The 18,661-nt window shown below is 35.4% G+C and overlaps 2 protein-coding genes across 2 annotated transcripts; one reads left to right on the forward strand and one right to left on the reverse strand.

Annotated features, from left to right (window-relative positions):
* The first annotated feature begins 1,540 nt into the window (after positions 1-1,540).
* On the forward strand, positions 1,541-6,172 carry fam98b (family with sequence similarity 98 member B). Its single transcript, XM_027171985.2, has 8 exons — positions 1,541-1,711; positions 2,361-2,506; positions 2,695-2,808; positions 2,886-3,070; positions 3,233-3,313; positions 3,874-3,990; positions 4,568-4,735; positions 5,441-6,172. The coding sequence occupies exons 1-8, from the start codon at positions 1,674-1,676 to the stop codon at positions 5,741-5,743; spliced, it is 1,152 nt and encodes a 383-aa protein (XP_027027786.1). The 5' UTR covers positions 1,541-1,673; the 3' UTR covers positions 5,744-6,172.
* Positions 6,173-8,169: 1,997 nt separating this feature from the next.
* LOC113659710 (gamma-aminobutyric acid receptor subunit rho-1) lies at positions 8,170-17,781 on the reverse strand. Its single transcript, XM_027172687.2, has 10 exons — positions 17,634-17,781; positions 15,142-15,192; positions 14,342-14,448; positions 13,496-13,563; positions 12,664-12,887; positions 11,581-11,663; positions 10,571-10,711; positions 10,334-10,486; positions 9,888-10,084; positions 8,170-9,547 (listed from the first exon to the last, which is right to left on the reverse strand). Exons 1-10 carry the CDS (start codon positions 17,747-17,749, stop codon positions 9,251-9,253), a joined length of 1,437 nt encoding a protein of 478 aa, XP_027028488.2. The 5' UTR covers positions 17,750-17,781; the 3' UTR covers positions 8,170-9,250.
* Positions 17,782-18,661: the final 880 nt, after the last annotated feature.

Consider the following 18,661-nt stretch of genomic DNA (forward strand, 5'->3'; position numbering starts at 1 on the left):
TAGTGTGTGTAACATATAAAGGTGATGTGATGACTTAATACACTTTATTAGAAACAGCTTCTCGTTCATGTAATTATCTAATCAGCCAATTATGTAGCAATATCGTGATGCAAAAATTTTTTGTCAAGAACATTAGATAATGTTAACATCCAACATCAGTATGGGGAAAATTATGAGATTTCAGTGATTTGTTCATGGCATGATTGTTGGTACTGCATGGATTAGTTTGTCTCTATAGTTTGCACAGGATGGAGTGAAACACAGCCAATGAGCGTCAGTCCTGTGGGTTGAAACAACTTGATAAGAGGGTTCAGAGACGAAAAAGCAGAAAATTCTGAGCAGAAAAGTAGCTCAGAATGCATAGCAAACCACTTTAGGTTCCATCCCCGTCCAGTAAAACCAACGAAACTGAAGTTACAGTTAGCAAAGAATGCTAGACAGTTAAAGACAGATAAAACACCAGGCAGTGGATCCTAATGTGGTCTGTGGTGTTGTGCTTTCTGCTTTGTGCTTCTGAGATGCTTTTCAGTTGTAAAGAGTGATTATTTACAGCATAGCCTTCCCAAGTCAATTTAGATCTACAGGATATTTTTTTTTTTTTTTGAGTGGTAAAATATTTAAGCCAGTCCACCTGGTACCAATAGCCATGCCACGTTTTTCCCATTCTGATATCTGAAGACTTGTTGAAGCTCTTGGGGGTCTTCTATTCATATCACCCACTTTTCCCAGAATAAGCTACAGATCCACTGCAACCCTGACTACTTCATTAAAATGTATCATTAAATTATTCAAATGAAACTAATTCCCTCTGATTTAATGATCTCTATAATTTTATGTTTCTTGAGACATTAAATATTTGTTACAATCTTCCTCATATGAAAAGGGTCACTTGTTGTATTCTGTAGAATTGAATTATAATAATTATTGTATGAAATAAATACTTTCCACACTGTTTATTTGTTCTTGCCATTGATGAAATAAAATACACCTACACATATAATACATTTATGAAATCCTTAAAGCATTGACTGTCATATAGGAATATTATATGAAGTGTGGCATTTACCTAAATCTATTCTTATTTTGTTACAGTAATGCATCTTATGTGCATTATGTGTCAGAAATCTGTGGGATATATGTATGTGTGCGTGTGCGTGTGTGTGTGTGTGTGTGTGTGTGTGTGTGTGTGTGTGTGTGTGTGTGTGTGTGTGTGTGTGTGTGTGTGTGTGTGTGTGTGTGTGTGTGTGTAGATAGATAGATAGATAGATAGATAGATAGATAGATAGATAGATAGATAGATAGATAGATAGATATTTATAAAAAAAAATCTAATGACGAGACAATCTAATCTAAATCTAATAACTACCCCGCAATACCACATGCCTTTTATGATGCTATAACTAATATTCTGAAATGATGATCTACAAATCTCTCTCTCTCTCTCTCTCTCTCTCTCTCTCTCTCTCTCTCTCTCTCTCTCTCTCTCTCTCTCTCTCTCGCTATCTCTTTAATCAACCAAATCCTCCATAGTATCTGGCGTACGGAACTGTAGATCGTGGTCTGTGTTGCATTACGGAAGTATTATCGATGTACATGCGTGCTGCGCAATTGAATACAAACTGCTCGTTTTCTTACAGGTTGTTTAATTAATTCGTGGGGTTTAATTGTGTGCAATGGAAAGCGACATACTTGATGGACTTGATCAAGTCGGGTAAGTAAAATAAATACACGGATATACTTTAAATACCGAGTAGCTACATCGGTAGCTTAGCTCTGTTAGCTAGTAATGTCGGTGTGTTTTGTGCAAGGAGCTCGTGAGCAGATAACAACAACAATAATAATAATAATAATAATAATAATAACAAATGATTATGATGATGATGATTAAACACGTGTTAATATGGTTTAAGGGGAGCAAAACACTGTCTACAGAGTTACAGAGAAATAAAAGTTGGTTATTTAATAAAAAATGCACCTAGTGATCAACTACTTAGGCTTAGAACTCTTCACACTAATAAAAAATTATCCTATTAGCCTAGTGGTTAAGGCATTGGACTGCTGATCAGAAGGTCATGAGTTCGAATCCCAGGCCCACCAAGGTGCCACTGCTGGGCCTCTGACCAATTGCTCAGTTGTATAAATTAAAATAAAAAGAAAATTTAAGTCACTCTGGGTAAGTGTGTCTGCTAAATGCCCTAAATGTAACGTAATGACCCTTGGGCCCATCTGAATGCAGATGGGGAACAATCATCTGCATTATTGTAACTAGAACATGAGACCTCCAGGACTGAAGCAGCAATGGCTTTTCAATCTTGATATTTGCAGTTGTTGACTTTTAGGCCATATTGTTTATTTCACAGCTACAGTGTTGATCTTGAGGAAAAGGCACTTTCAGCAGCATGTGAGCAAGGGTTTAATTCTCAAGAGTTTGTACATGTGTGTACATGGCTATCATCAAAACTTCACAGATACTGTGATGCCCAGGATCAGAAATCAGAAATAGCAGGTAATTTTTTAAGTGATGCATTATTTACACTATTGTCTTCAAACATAAACTTTATTTGTTATATAATTCTTATAACATGCATTTAGAATGGTAAGATATAGGCCTTAGCTTTTTTTGTCTTCTTCTTTTATTATTTTAAACTCTATAATCTTAAGGACTTCAATTTTATCCATGATGTGATTTTACAGATGATCCTGAAAAGGTGAAACTCAGAATAAGCAAATTGTTGAAAGAGCTGTCCTGTCCGTACAAGGGCCTTGATGGAAAATTGAAGACCAAAAAGCAGCATCTGAAAATCCTTTGTGAGCTTATGTTACTGTATCACTAATACTTAAGTTAATCGTGTTATAATTGGTACTGAACAGTGTTGTGTCCACAGTGTTTTTAGTATCAGAACTTCAGGCCACACAGATTACAACAAGCACAACACAAAAATGTAAAGACACCAGTGTTGAGAAAAAGATCTCACCTCTTCAAGACCTCCAAGCAATTTGCAAAGTGCTGAAACTCCCAGAGCCGGACCAACAGCAAACACCAGACTTATTTTCATCTATAGAAAATGAGGTATGTTAAAGAATAATGTAAATATAAATGTTTTATCTCATATTATATGTCAATTTCTTAATTTTTGAAAACAGCTGAGCACTTCAGAATATGCAAACTATGTGGCATCCTATGCATTTTATTTATTTGACTTGTTAAATGTTGCCTTAAATATTGCTTCAGATAAAGATTTTGCTGAAGAAAGTTCCAGAGAAGCACATTGGAAAGCCAGTATTAAAGGAGTCCCTTAACAGTGAGCAGTGGGTAAGAATTCCATACCAAACTTTATAATTACAGAAAGATATTTGGTCTTGATATTTGGCAACAAATAGTGAGATTTATATTCCAATATGCACAATGTATTAGTGGATGTCTGCAATAAACCCTAATGGTGTAATTAAAGGTGTGTAAAAAAATTAAAAGTTGCAGTAGCAGATGACAGATATAACATGTGTAGAAAAAAATAAAGACAATATTCAGTAACATGAGTGTATATTGAACACTGCTCAAAGGGGCTACATGAAGCATGTATCACAATCATTATTTATCAGTAAACACTTTTTCCTGGTTATCATGGCTGTTCATTATCATTACTAATTTGTATGCTTGGACAGAGAGTGAACTAAATTCATCTTACTGTAGCATAGGCAGAAATCAGCCAATTATGTAAAATTAATAAACAAGCTTAACGGCAGTATTATCCAGACATTTTATCAGGAAGTGAAATAAGTGGTTTCAGTTATGTGTACATATATCTAGTATAAATTGTTGCATTTTCTGTATTGTTATTCCTAATAATTTATTTTATTTCTTTTTATCCTCAGAGACAGCTGGAGAAGATAAATGGTGTTCTTTCGGCAGACTACGAGTGTCGTCGGCGCATGCTGATCAAGCGGCTGGATGTTACTGTGCAGTCTTTCGGCTGGTCAGACAGAGCCAAGGCACGTTGAGCTGCAGCTTTCTGCACTCCATGTCATTCTCAGTTCTCAGTCGTTTAAGGAATGTAAGAGTTAGTAGAAATGCACCTCAACTATATTAGAGATGCAATACTAATACTGGGTTGGATTCCCCTTTTCTCTCAGAACAGCCTCATGTCTTTGTGACATGGATTCCTTAAAGTAATTGCAACTTTTTTGCATGATTTGTCAGCTGCACATTCATGCTATGTATGTCTGGTTTTACCACATCCTAAAGATGCTCAATGGGCCATTGTAGTATACTGAACTCACTGTCAGGATCATGGTAGCAGTTTGAGGAAATTTGTGTCTTTGTGACTTTTGTGATGCATTACCATGCTGGAATAGACATTATAAAATGAGATGAATGTGTGCAGTAACAACACCCAGCGGTGAAAGTAATTGAGATTACATTTTTTCCCAATTCTGATGTTTGATCTGAATGTTACCTGAAACATTAACTGCCTGGTGATTGGCTGTTTGTGTAAATCTACAGGTGAACATAAAGTGATCAGTGAGTATAAAATTAAGCAAGTAAATTCCTTTCATTCTCTGTCATCAGGCAAAAACTGACACAATGGCAAGGGCCTATCAGCCCAAGAGACACTCACTGACATTAAAGTCATCAGTAAGCCTTGCCCACCTCCTTGCAGCACGAGATGACCTCTGCAACATGGTGAAGACCACGAGTGAGTCCTGCAGGAAGAGGACGGCCTGCGCTGTGAACAAGGTGAGTGTAAACTATATACTGGTAGCTCCAGATGCTCATTATATTTGCACACACAATCTATCGTGGCACATGTGGGTTCAGATGAAAATGAGGAAGTGAAAGGTAGTTTCTCTCACTTGTTTTATTGTTTTCTTCTTCTACACTATTTTTCACTGTGTTTTCGATGTTTTATTTTTGCACAAGCAAACAGCTGTCATTGTGTAGCTCTCATCTTGAGTCTCTCTCCCTTTTATCTATTCACCGCCGCTCTTTAAAACACAAAGCACCTGTTAGTAAATCACCCACAGGTACATCCTCATCTTCACAAATTTGTTCTCCTGACTCCACTTATTCACAAAGTGGCGCTCGACCACGCCCTTGCCACCACGTTTTATAATTCGGTTCTTACTTTCTCGATAAATAGTCATGCCATCATTATAAATTATAAATTGTAAAACGAAATCTATACATTTTGGTGTCTACGATTTGTTCTATTTTGGGAAAAGTGGACTTGTTGGCCTACTGATCGGTAGGTCATGAGTTCAAATCTCAGCTCCACCAAGCTGCAACTGCTGGGCCCCTGAGCAATTCCCCTTAACCCCAATTTGCTCAGTTGTATAAATGTGATGAATGTAAGTCACTCTGGATAAGGGTGTCTGCCAAATGTCTGTAAGCCATAACCTTAACCTTAACCGTTCCTCACCTCACTGATTTTCTGTTTGCCAGGTGCTGATGGGAAGGGTTCCTGATAGAGGAGGAAGACCCTCAGAGATTGAAGCTCCTCCCCCTGAGATGCCGTCCTGGAAGGCGCGACAGGATGGAGGAGGAGGTGGATACAGAGGAGGTGGTGGCTATAGAGGAGGAGGTGGTGGCTACAGAGGTGGCGGATATGGAGGAGGTGGCTATAAAGGTGGATACGAGGGTGGAGAATATGGAGGGGGCGGACATAGAGATGGAGGATATGGAGGCGGCGGATGGGGCCGAGATGGAGGTGGAGGACGACGACAGGGGGGATATTATCAGCGTTAAGACAATTTTCTTTGTGATGGAAGATGAGCACACTGTTGACATGAAAGTGCATGTGATTTAACTGAGTTAAGTTGCTTGTGTGTGTACCACATATTTTCAGTTGTTTTTGTCTTGAAAATATGCTCAGAGACTGAAACAGGAATCATTAAACATATTTAAATTTGCGTTGTTTGCGTTGACCTGGACGACAGGGCAAGCAGGTCATGGATGAAAGGTAATGATCTTCACCATATATTTTTACATGGAAAATAAGAACAATGAAACACGGCTGCAGTACTGTGTTAGTATTCAGTACACATTCACTTTTTAAATCATCTTTTGTATTATTTCTTTATTTTATTTTGTTTAGTACCAGGTATGAAATGAATCCTAAGGATTAGCATTGTGTTAAATTAGAATAATAAAGACATGACAACAGTAACAGAGCAACACTTCTTGCATGTGACCTTTTTTTTTAAATACAGAATAGTTCTGATGCTTTCTATTTCTTTGTTCCATTAAGTAGTGGTTAAAGTTAGTAAACTTCTTGTATGTTGTTTCCTTTGCCTTGGATTTTTTTGGGTGTATTTTTTAAGATTTTTTACAATACAAATGTGACCCATAGTGTGCTAGTTTTAGTAGAAGATTTATAGGGACAACACTCGATAATTTGTAGTTTTATCTTTTATTTCATACATACAAGGACTCTTACAAAACTCTGGTTATAGTAGGTGGATATATTACACCATGGAGTGTTGTTTAATTAGGTGTGTCAACTGATAAAATGTCTGAAAGAACCGATTTTATGATTCTAGCATGTACGGTGTCAGGCTTCAGGTTTGACGCATGCAGTCAGCAGGAAAACGGTTTCTGTTATGTGTCAACGTAAAATGCTTCTTTATATACAGTATTTATAGATGAAAAGATCTTATCCTAACAAAAACACATGAGCATTTTGGGTTACTTCTGAAGCAGAGACAGAGTGAACCTGACTTACCTCTGAGACTCGCTATTCCCTTTATATACTGTAATATTAGTTACGGTATGAAATATCCATCCATGCACTGCCAAGGAACATTTAATGATAAAGGATATTTAGCAGACCTTGATTCTGCTGAAGGTAAAGTCTACCTTCAAATTTCCATTTGCATGGCCATAACAATCATTTAGCATAAGTAACTGTTTTATCTTGGTCCGAGATGCCAAGAATCCAGAATCTATCCAAGGAACACTGGGAAAGAGGCGAAAATACACCCTGGATGGGACACCAGACCATTGCAGGGCACAATGCATGCATACACACACTGTACCGTGACAGCACTACATGCTGCACCAAATTGCCACCTTTGGAGAATCAGTATAATAACTAACTTACTTGTGCATGGTATATTTGTTCACAGGACTATGCAATCTCTTACTCCGATGCTTCAGCCATGTTTACAGTATGCCTCAGATACTACTTGATATCCACAATGTTCTGATTACCTGTGATCCTATGACCCACATATTCTGAGAACTTTTGTATATATCAATTATATAAACACGAAGCAATCAACTAAAATAATAATTTAGATATTTTCGAGTAGAATGTTTAGCATCTTGAAACATTTTGGGTAATAGCACAAATTTTGTGATAATCCTTCATGGTAAGTATCCACAGCAACATCCACATCTCCAGTAGGGATACTGTCATCTCTATGTAGAGTGCAGTGGCTCAGTGGTTAATGTTCTGTGTTGTGACTATCATTTCGTGTTCAACACTTTGTGTGAATTCTACATCACGTGTAAGTTGCTACCAAATGAGTAAACGCATGCTGCAGGTGGCTTCTATGTGAAGGATTTCCAAAAATAAAGCATGCTCATACTCACAGATTTATCTGCAGTATATTTATTGTTTATTGCATTTTTCATAAATCGCGTCAATATTCACAATTAGTGTGAACATTACAGTTCATTTTTTTTGTGTGTGTGTGAGAGAAAATAAAGATACAAAAAATTAAAAGACAACACACAAGAAATAAATCTGTCCTAAACTTGCAACAGTAAACTGGCCTAAAGTGGGAAAATTATTGGTGATTATACCATACCGCCTTGACCAACCCCTGACTTTTTGCTCGGTATAGAATAATGCAAAACAAAATGGCTAGATACACAAATAACAAGCTACATTTCCATAAAATATAATTAGTATAAAAATTGTGCAAACTACAGTACTTCATTCAATTTATAAACAGATACTTTAGACCTCACAAATGCTATTTTAACAAAATAAACTTGTAATTATGATCTCTGGATTTTGCACAAGTATGGAATTTCAGTACCAAATCCTTTATTTATACAAACGTTAACTGAACATGTCCCTCCAGCTCCAGCAATCTTAAGAGTTTTACAATGGTGAGGCATTACAATGGTGCATATCTCAAAACAACATTAGCGTGTATTATTATTATTATTATTATTATTATTATTATTATTATTATTATTATTAACAACCCAATGGCCTTAATTCTGGTATCACAGGTTTCTTTCTGTTTCTGAACACAAAATAAACCATAATAAAGCCTTAAACTTTGTGGAACCTGGTGTTGATAGTGTTTGAAATCTAAGATGCAGTAGATTAAGAATCTAAAGCATTCAGAAGAATATTAAAAGAAATATAGAATTAAGTACAATGAACATGATGTCTACATGAGTGTATTATTTTTGAAACCCGGTCGGTTGAGTAGAGATGTTCTGTAATCTACAGCAGAGGTCCATAGACTCCCAAGAGAAGCCATAACCCTAACCCCTTTTTTGTTTTTTGTTATTTTAGTTACAACATTAATTATTATGTTATTATAGTTATTAGCCTGTTTGACTGATAACTATAATTGAATGGGTTAAATGCAAAAAATTCTCATGGCTGGAACAGGAAGCTGTCAGAAGATTGAGCTGGACTTTAACAGGTAATCCTTATCAAACACAACAAAGCTGCCAAGTCAGTAGAGACAACTTTTACAAAGAAGCAGCAATCATTTAGAGGATGGTTTGCTAAAAAAAATTCAATAAAATAAAAACAAATTCACTTCCCTGTGTATGGAGTGCAGTCCGTTAATATTTTGTCTATTTATTAATCTTTATTAAAAAATATATATTTAACAAGTACTGATGAATCTGTGGAGTTCATTTTATAGTTACAGAAGTTGCCGTCTACCAAACATTTAATAAGCCCTGAACTACATGAGCTGAAATCCTACTATGTTTAAAGATTTTTGTGTTTTCAACATTTTTTTATTATTATTTTATTATTTTGTATTATCATACACCAGAAGCCAAATGAATGAAAGAAGTAGCAGAAATAATTATATTATTATTAGAAGAAGAAATGATTGTTTAAAGAAATTTCCAATAATTAAATTGCATTTTGAAAAAAAGTGCAAATAAATTAATCCATGTTGTTAGCTTCTTTTCTTCTTGTGAATATTCATTGCACCTCAACAAAGTCTACCCCAGCCTTTAATAGTTCAGACCACACCAGTCGGTGGTGTGTTAGGAGTAGATGGACCAGTAGATGATGTTGAAGAGGGTGTATGCTCCGGGAAAGATCACCCTTGAATACTTGTCTATGGCGTGAGTGTCTATCCAGATGTTGACGTAGCTTCTTAAGCTCCTTACCTGACTGGTGGTCTGATTGTCTGCTAATGTGAACTGAGCAAAGATCCTCTCCTGTCTCACTTCATTCTCTGGCATCCCATAGTTCCCTGTTGTGCTTTGGTCCACATCACTATAGGCAGTAGCCACTATCATGTCCTCAACTGGGCGTGCTATACCACATGTGCAGGGTAACTGAAGAGTCAGAGTATTAACAGGATGAATAGTAATAGATGGGTGGACTCAACTCATACCTTTATATGCTATACATTTTTTTAAGTGCTCTCATTTTAAATAGAGGTACAGTAAATCAGTCAATAAAAGCTATAAGGTTTTACAAGCACCACAAATGAGCATGCTATCAGGCTAATCAGTCCTGTATGTGCAAATGACTTTAGCCAAGGGGCTGATACCCTGTCTATCATTAGAAAGCTAATATATCAAATATGCATCAATATTGCTGGTTTAAAACTTGAATTTCTTTGTGCCATAAAGTGTGTTAATAGTGTATCAGCCTGATTGTGGGTACACTCACTTGCTCTCTGAGCTTCCTCTCTGTGCGCTCCTGCACGGTGGTCAGGTAATTGACAGCTGCATACTCGATAACAGAGAGGAACACGAACACAAAGCTGACCCACAGGTAGATGTCCACTGCTTTGATGTAGGACACACGTGGCATAGAGGCGTTGACGCCAGTGATGATGGTGGACATTGTAAGAACCGTAGTAATACCTAACAGTAAACATCTGTATAAATGTCAAATTCTTTTTTATTTTTATATGACTCATTAACCCCTACTATGGAGTGTGACATAATAAAAAAAATGTTGATCCAAAACAGATCCAAATTCCATTTAAAATGAAAATACATTTAACATTAAAAAGTTCAAGTAATCCAAATAAAAACCTTTAAAAAATTTTTGTAAATAAATATGAGTATGCTGTTTCACTGTTATGTTTAGGTAGGAACCAGTGAACTAACCTAAAGGTACTCTTGCAGGTACGGCCCTTCGATCGATCCAGAATGACACCCAGGACAACATGACCATAAGTGTGGCAGGGAAATATGTCTGTAGCAGAAAGAAGAAGATGTGGCGACGGAGAGTGAAGTGGATGTACAACCTATTGTACCAACCTGCAAAAAAAAAACAGTTTAATACAATAGTGGGTGCCAGTTTTTAAAGACGTGTTGTGAGAGGAACACAGTATGATGGATTACCTGTGCTGCTATAGAAAGCCAGCTTTGTGGTCGTGTGAAACTTTTGGATGAGAAACTGGGACAGTGAGATCCTGTCATCTGTGTTTAAAGACTCATTCCCTTTCTTCCAATACAACATGAGGTCATCGTCAGTGTATGCATCTGCAATGGAAAAACAACATATTTCACTGCATGTGTTTTGCTTGTACAGTGACTGTCATTTTATTAAATAGACCTATCTAGTAGCATGTTATGCTTCATGTTTTGTTTTCAAGTTTCTGTATGCTTTGTGAAGATAACCAACAGAATGAGGAATTGACTTGCAGGAAAGTGCTCTCTCCTCATGCCAAAGGTATTGAATAAGGTTTAGATTAGGGGCCTAAAGACGGCCGTTGAAGCAACGACAGCTTGTTGAGTTGTTCCTATAAACTTTCATTAATGGTACATACCAGGCTGGATGATATGTAGTCATATAGAGATGTTTTGATTCACAAAACATCTAAAGCAAGTCATTTAGATGTTCTTCAGTGTGTATCACAGGAATTGATGCCAAAACTGACCTGAACATTTCACATCACCTCACAAACAAATAACCTCATAAAAATACAGACAAAGCTAAGCAAGTCAATATTTGACAGGTAGAAAGTTGTTTTCCAGCTTACTTAATACGATAATTAATTGATCATTAAACGATTGAGATTTTATAATTGCCCTACTGCTGTGTTCAGAAACAATTCAAAAGCTAACTCCTGTCTTCCAGCTGGCAAAGATATTTTACTAGCTTAGCTTGACAGCTGGAAGATGGCAGATTTTTCACATTCAAGGCCACTGTTTCATACCATTTTTCAGTTCAATGGGTGATGTATTAGTTTGAGTGTATACGAGGTACGAGCCGTTCTAAATGAACTGGCAGCACATGGTTTCTATATATGTTCACCATCTAGCACTGCTTCCAGAGAATCCTAGGAATTTTCTATATAAAATTTTACAATAGTAATTTAATAAGTATCTTTTTTTTCAAACCCACATACAGCTCTCTATCTCAAGTGAGCAGGTCTGTGTGTCCAGAGGAAAACGACTGAGGTCCATATTGCACATGGCAGTGACTGTTACTCTGCAAAACAAATGATATAACAATTTAAATCCATTACGTTTTATTCACTTGAAATAGTATTTTTTTAATATTATTTTTATTATTAATTGTGCATTATGCAACGACAGAAATAAAAAAAACATTTTATAGATATAACTTAATTGCAAAATATTTTTTTTAAGTTATAGCCTTTGGTAATGCTCACAACAATCTGCAATGAAATCTCATAATTAGTCAAACAATTTACAATGCTTTTAAAGAATGCACTGTTGAATATCAAGCACACCAACTCTGTGCTTTTAAATGGTGTTCACATTTTCACCCTGTGAATGAGGTACTAAATTTTAACATGAAATTAATTAGATTTATTTCATGTAATGGCAATTAGATTGTGCCTATTCATGGTAATGAGGTTTATTAGTTTAATAATCCATGTGAATGGCATATGGAGGACATAAATGGTTAGTGGTTCTCTTGATTAACACATTATGCAGGCCATGTGTCCCCTTTGCTGCAGGCTCGAAGAAACTGAAATCCCAAAACATCACATAAGAGTAGTGTAGCCCCTAGTTACACTAAAATGAGTATTAGCGTGATGAGAGTCAAGGAGAGAAGAGGAAAAGCGATTGCTCAGTGATGCCGTCCCTTGTGGCACGATCTGAGGTCTATGAGTTCAATATTGAGTGGAATGTTCTAAATTTAACTAAAAGTGGTGTATTGTGGACAGCAGTAGCCTGGAGGCAGGAACATTTGGACATAGTTGTTTGCTCTCCAGCTGATCCTTCCTCCTGCTGCTATGCCCCAAGCAAGTCAACAAACCTCAAATCTGCACAGCAACTCTCTTTGCTGGTTAATATAAATCTAATATAAATCTATCTCTGCCATGTATAAATCTAAATATACTACTACTACTACTCATAATAATAATAATAATAATAATAATAATAATAATAATAATAATAATAATAATATTTAAATATAATATTTAAAATTCACTTGTCTAAGGATAAAGCAACAGTACCGTAAACTGTAAAGAACATTTCCATCAGGATAAACCCGCAACATCACGTTGTCCGTAGTAGTGTCATGGATGAAAGATCTTTTGGAGTGAACAAAGAACATGTCAGGCACCCAAATCTTCTTCACCAGTCTGCTGTCGAAGGTCATGCTCTGATTGTTGGTGCTTGGAAAGGCCAGACGCTCATCCTTCCAATAATGTCTCAGATACAGTGTCATAGTGAAGTCCTGAGTTTAAAAAAATTATAATATAAAAAAGTATGCTTTTTTATGTTTAGATATTCAAGAGATAATACATTTTACTGATACTTTTAAAGTTTAAAAATTTATGTGAAATTATTCAAATAGTTTAGAGGAATTTCAAATATTTTTATAGTAAAGATGGATTTTAAAATGCTTATTCCGTTTTAATTAATCTTCTTTCCATACCGTTCTCTTATTACACCTGTAAAACGTTTCCTACAGTCTCATGAAATTAGAGATCATTCTATGTTTCTGTATGACGCAGATTTATGGGAGAAAATGCTGAGAAATCTGTATTTTAATAATAGCTACAATAAATTCAGTTAAATCACATTTTTCATATTTTAAGGATTCATTTAAAGTACCTCTGAACTCAAAAACATTTTCTTTTTTTTCTTTTTTAAAAATTAGGTTTTTTTTGGGTACATTTTTAAATAAATAGCATTTTCTATTTAAAATGAAGATTGTCTCCAGAGGCTACAGAGCTTGGAGGACAGTTAGAGGATGATGTTGTACAACACCATTAACCATGCATTTGACGTGTCATTTACATGCACTCATATATTATCACTAATTTAAAAATAAGTACTCACCATATCAACCTCAGAGATAGTGTCAAGGCTCTCAACCTGAACATCTACTCCTACTGGTATAGGAGGTCCTGTAAGTGCATACTTGTAGTAAATAAGCAAATTAAAGATTTCATTCTCTCTTTCAGAGGTTTATATTGATTATAATATATTTTCATGTATTTCCATTAACTCCAAAGGTACAAAGGTTAAGCACTTGACTTTTACTATTCTTTACAAATGTAAAAAAAAAAAAAAAAAAAGGTTTAATCAATTCATCAGGATTTGATGGTGCTCATGTACAGCAATTGCCTAATTTTAGTTTTTGGTCCCATAATATAAAAAATAAACTACATTTAGGTCACTGTGGAACAAATTTCCTACATCTGGCTTGTGACCGGGTTTCGGTTTAGCCTTCACTAGGTCATTTTAAAGCTGTCATCAGTTGGCATGTGACTGTGTTGATCCTGCTATGATAGCTTTTTTTAATCATGCTATCACTGCAAAACACTGAAAGGATCTTTGCATAGTTTTTTTTTCCTGTGCACCATGAAATCATATTAAATCCCGTTTACCAATACCATTCAACCACAAACAAATCATGCAGTCCAGTTCAGCCTGAGCATATTCAAATATGACCACAGGATATTGTTCTCGTATCAGTGTATTCATTCTGTCAGAGTCTGGATATAATACTGCAGCTCTCATTGAGGAGTAATTTGGTTTCTCTGATCGTTTAGGTTCTCCTGATACATCTGGTTGAAATTCCATTAGTAATTTGCTTACTAAGTCCTCTTAGTAAGTCTTATGGCATTTCACAAAGAATTGAGAAAAAAAATACATGGGCTGATAAGAATATTAGAGACTTACCTCCAAATGCTGGCCTCATTGTAAAGTCATGGTCCTCTATCCTTAATAATTGTTCTGATTTTGTCACAGGAGATTTTGTTTGATCAGGACTTCTTCTGAAGATTGGACTGTTTCAGTAAGTAAAAGTAATTGAATTCAATTAAAGCAATTTGCATTTAGATCAATAAATGAAATCTTCTACAGAATATTTTAATAAATATATATATCCTTCTTAATATATGTAGAGTCGATTAATAACCGCTTAATGAACCGCTTAATATATGTAGGGTCGCATGGAAACTGGGGTCTATCCCAGAGCACATAGGGTATAAGGCAGGGCCCCCCCGGACAAGGTGCCAACCCATCACAGCACGCAATCACACACACCTTCACATACCTATTCATACACTACAGGCAATTTAGAGATGACAATCAGCCTACTGTAAAACACATGTTTTTGGACATGTAGAGGTAACTGGAGAACCGCTGGATAGAGATGGGCATCAAACCCCTAACTCTGTGGTGCAAGAAAAACATACTAACCACCGAGCTGCCATGCTCTCAATATGTATATCATTAATCTGAAATCTTGTTTAGTATAAAAAGTAATCCTCAATCAGTGTGTCAGGTGTGAAACTCTCTACATAATTGTGTCTAGATTTATTTAATGACTCAGTATGCGTAAACATTGAAAAAACTGTAATGTAGATAGATTAAAAGTAGATCAGGTTTGATTAAAACTAAAACATACAACTTTGTTTGTAGCTAAATTTATTCATTGGAAGGTCAATTTCAAATAAAATGAAGCAAAATCTTCAGACCTGCCAGATTTGTGAGTTCCTCCCTCTATCAACTCTAGTTCTCTCTGGGATCTAAAAAAAATAATAATAATAATAAATTGAGTCAAATTATTTCACTAGCAGATTGATAACACTTTGTAAAAAATATTTGGGCATGCTATTGTAGGAAACCAATAAATGATGAAGATAATTTTCCAGTTACGGTTTAAATCCTCTCACACAACAGCAGTTTTTAATTAATTAAACTACATTTTTTAATTATATAAAATGTGGTGGAAGATCCAAAAACGTTCCTGTTATTATTTAAGTTATAAACAGTTAGTCTCTCAGCAGCATCTTTTATTTTTTCTCTTGAAATTAATAAGTCGGATACATATCTGGTCATGTTACAGAGAAACACAAATATCTCAGTCATGCAAACTTTCCATTCTCAGAAAAAAGATCAACTCTACCTCTGACTGTTACAAAGTGCTGACAATAGAGACTCCTTCCAGAAATTCTAAATAAATGTCCTCACCAGAAACATTTCTTTATCACTTGTTTCCATTAAATTGCTCTTTTTTTTGTTTTATATCTGTTTATATAAAGCATCCACTTCCTCGTCCTTGTGTAATTTGTTACTATATAAGAGCCACCATTAATATAAGCAATTTAATATAAACATGCAATTTGCCATGTAGCTTGAACTACTGACAGAGCTGCTGTTATAGAAAATCAAATAAATTAACACTTCTTTCCAGTAATAATCAAGAATTCAAAGGCACTGTATATCAGTTCTAATACATAGTGCCTTCTTGTTAATTTGATAAACTACTGCTGTACAATACTAATGGTTCCCAGTAATTGCAAAATTAAAATTTTAGTTCATCCATTTTTTCTTTTTGTATCTCTATAACACAGAAGTCAAGGCTTGCATGCATAATATTAAATACATCATAGCAAATACATTTGAATGCCTAAAGTGGATTACCGAATAAACAAAAGTGCTGTCTCACAGACTATCAGGCAGCAGAATGCCAAGGTGTAAAGTGATATTTGATATAATCTGCCATGAGGGCGACAGGGTGTTGCTGTTTGAGAGAAATGGAGAGTTTTGTGTTAAAGGCTCCTTTTCTTCTATCCCACTCAACAGCTGGTTACTAATCCTCTTGGCTTTAAGGTTTGTCCAATCCACTCCTGCTTACATTAGTGAACAAATTTGCTGGTCTACTCACTGCAATGCCTTTTAGAAAATGGTGCATGATGTTTTTAATTAATTACATATTTGTCTAGAATACTCAATTTGAAAAAATGTATTATCATTTATTGCTGAAGTAACTGATGAAAACTGCAGATCAGATGAAATATTGTTGCCATCATGTATAGCCATGATAAGGAGTAAATTACTATGTTACTAATGAATGGAAATGTTGTGGAACATAAATGTTATTTCTGGTTAGTGCACAATGTGTGTAACAGTTTTTAAGAATGTAATTCTCTTGGTCATATTCCATGACTTTACAATGACATTCTATTTTATATGCATTGAAAAATCTTATCAAGTAAAATGTTTGGAATATAGGTAAATTTATTTAATATTTCTCATTAGGAGATTAAGATAAAGCAAAAATAGAACATTGTTAAGTAATTTGTCACTTCTTTTCAAGCTTGAAAATACCTTCTTCTAAACTTCTCTATGATTAAACTTACAGTGATAAATAGTTATATTCAATCATATTCAACTATATTCAATATTCATTCATTCATTCATTCATTTTGCAGTGTAAAACATTAGTATCTAATCCAGCCTTCTGTTTTAGTGGCCTAAATAAACTGTATTAATGCACTATATTTTAGGCACTGTGCATCAGGTTTCTCAATTCTTTCTTTAATTTGCAAATTCATTAACTGGATTGTTTGGAGCAATTAAATATTGACACAATCCAAAATATTATCTTGTGACAGTTAATGAGCATTCATTTATCTTCAGTAAACACGTATAATATGAGGACTGGACAAGCCCCTTACAGGACATCAACCGGCAAACCCACAGAAAATCCATGCAAAACATGGGGAGTACATGCACCAAAAGACAGTTACCGGTGCATGAGCACAGGATCAAATAAGGGACCATGGACCTGAGGTTGAATCACTACCCACTGTGACGTTGGGTAGTCTGGTATTTTTTTTTAGCAAACTTGCTTGTAGAGTTTAAGATTTATATAACCATATATAAAGATTTCTAACATAAAACTGATTCTAGTCACCTGGAAAAAAAATACTTTTTTAAAAATCTGTTTTAAAGCATTTAAATCTCAAGTCTTTACCATAATGTATAAAATGGAAAAGGCAATAAATTAAAGCTGAACGAAGTTCAAAACTATAAAATCTTAAATTTACATTTAAAATGTACAAAAGAGAAACTGAACATTTTAAACAATTGAAACTAAACCATTTACTAAAGTTACTTCAAACAAAGAAGACACTTTAGCACACACATGGAGAGAATCTTACTGAGCAAATGGCCTCTTTACCTGCTTTGCTTGTAAGCCTCGGGTTTATAACCCTTCTGGTGGACTGACTTCCCAGCAGCACCCATTAAACAGATATAGATCAGCACAATTACAGCATCTATATGCATAGTGCACATAGTCCTCCAATCACATCCAGTCAGATTCTGCACACAGGTCCTGAACATACAGCAAAGGACATTCTCTTACAGGAGCCAAGGAAGAACGCACAGCTCAGCCCTCACTGTAAACACCACTCAGTTCTTAATCTCCCCACTGGGAAAAGCAATTTTCACTAACCCATAAATCCCTGAGCGTCAGATGGCACAGATTTGATCCCTCCAGTGGTTGATGTGTCACACTCACTCTGCACTGCCCTGGACCAATTCTCATAATGATCCCGTGTTCTGCATTTATTTGTGAGGTCAGTCACGAGGATGGAGGAGATCCTGCACTGATGTACAGCTGTACTGAAAAGAAGACTTTAATAAAACAACCCTCCCCCGACCTCAACCCTGTCGCCTTTTTTAAGTTTACTCAGCTCATCTAATCTTCTGGTAATCAGGAGGACTGAAAAAACAGTAATGATATAGCAGTGAGGTCATTTACTGCTTTGCTTGCTGCCAAAAACTTGATTTTCTCTTTAATGTTATGATCAGGATAGTTTGCGATGTATGCTATGTTTACACTAGATTTACTTTTAAATCCTTAATATGTAAATGTTTACTGTTCTCATGCCAGATATGTATATATGTCTGTCTGTCTGTCTGTATGTCTGTCTGTATGTATGTATGCATATATGTATGTATGCATATATGTATGTATGTATGTATGTATGTATGTATGTATGTATGTATGTATGTATGTATGTATGTATGTACGTATGTCAGCCAGCCTTGTGTTTCTGTGCACACTTGGCAAATAAAGCTGATTCTATATGTGAGTACACACATGAGTGACATGGGGCTGTAAATGAGAGACTCTTGGGAATATTTGGACATTTATTCAGTGCAAATGTATGTATGCATGTATATACATACATACATACATGC

This window comes from Tachysurus fulvidraco, chromosome 12 (genome assembly GCF_022655615.1).
Source record: "Tachysurus fulvidraco isolate hzauxx_2018 chromosome 12, HZAU_PFXX_2.0, whole genome shotgun sequence".
Taxonomy (NCBI): domain Eukaryota; kingdom Metazoa; phylum Chordata; class Actinopteri; order Siluriformes; family Bagridae; genus Tachysurus; species Tachysurus fulvidraco.

What these genes read in the sequence shown, in the direction of transcription:
- fam98b (XM_027171985.2), top strand. Translation starts at nt 1,674, where the DNA reads ATGGAAAGCGACATACTTGATGGACTTGATCAAGTCGG. An exon ending in TCAGAAATCAGAAATAGCAG is followed by an intron (nt 2,507 to 2,694) that starts GTAATTTTTTAA and finishes GTGATTTTACAG; the next exon opens with ATGATCCTGAAAAGGTGAAA. An exon ending in CGGCCTGCGCTGTGAACAAG is followed by an intron (nt 4,736 to 5,440) that starts GTGAGTGTAAAC and finishes TCTGTTTGCCAG; the next exon opens with GTGCTGATGGGAAGGGTTCC.
- LOC113659710 (XM_027172687.2), bottom strand. Translation starts at nt 17,749, where the DNA reads ATGTGCACTATGCATATAGATGCTGTAATTGTGCTGATCTATATCTGT. An exon ending in GAGGCTTACAAGCAAAGCAG is followed by an intron (nt 15,193 to 17,633) that starts GTAAAGAGGCCA and finishes TATTTTTTTTAG; the next exon opens with ATCCCAGAGAGAACTAGAGT. An exon ending in AATGTTCTTTACAGTTTACG is followed by an intron (nt 11,664 to 12,663) that starts GTACTGTTGCTT and finishes TTTGTTTTGCAG; the next exon opens with AGTAACAGTCACTGCCATGT.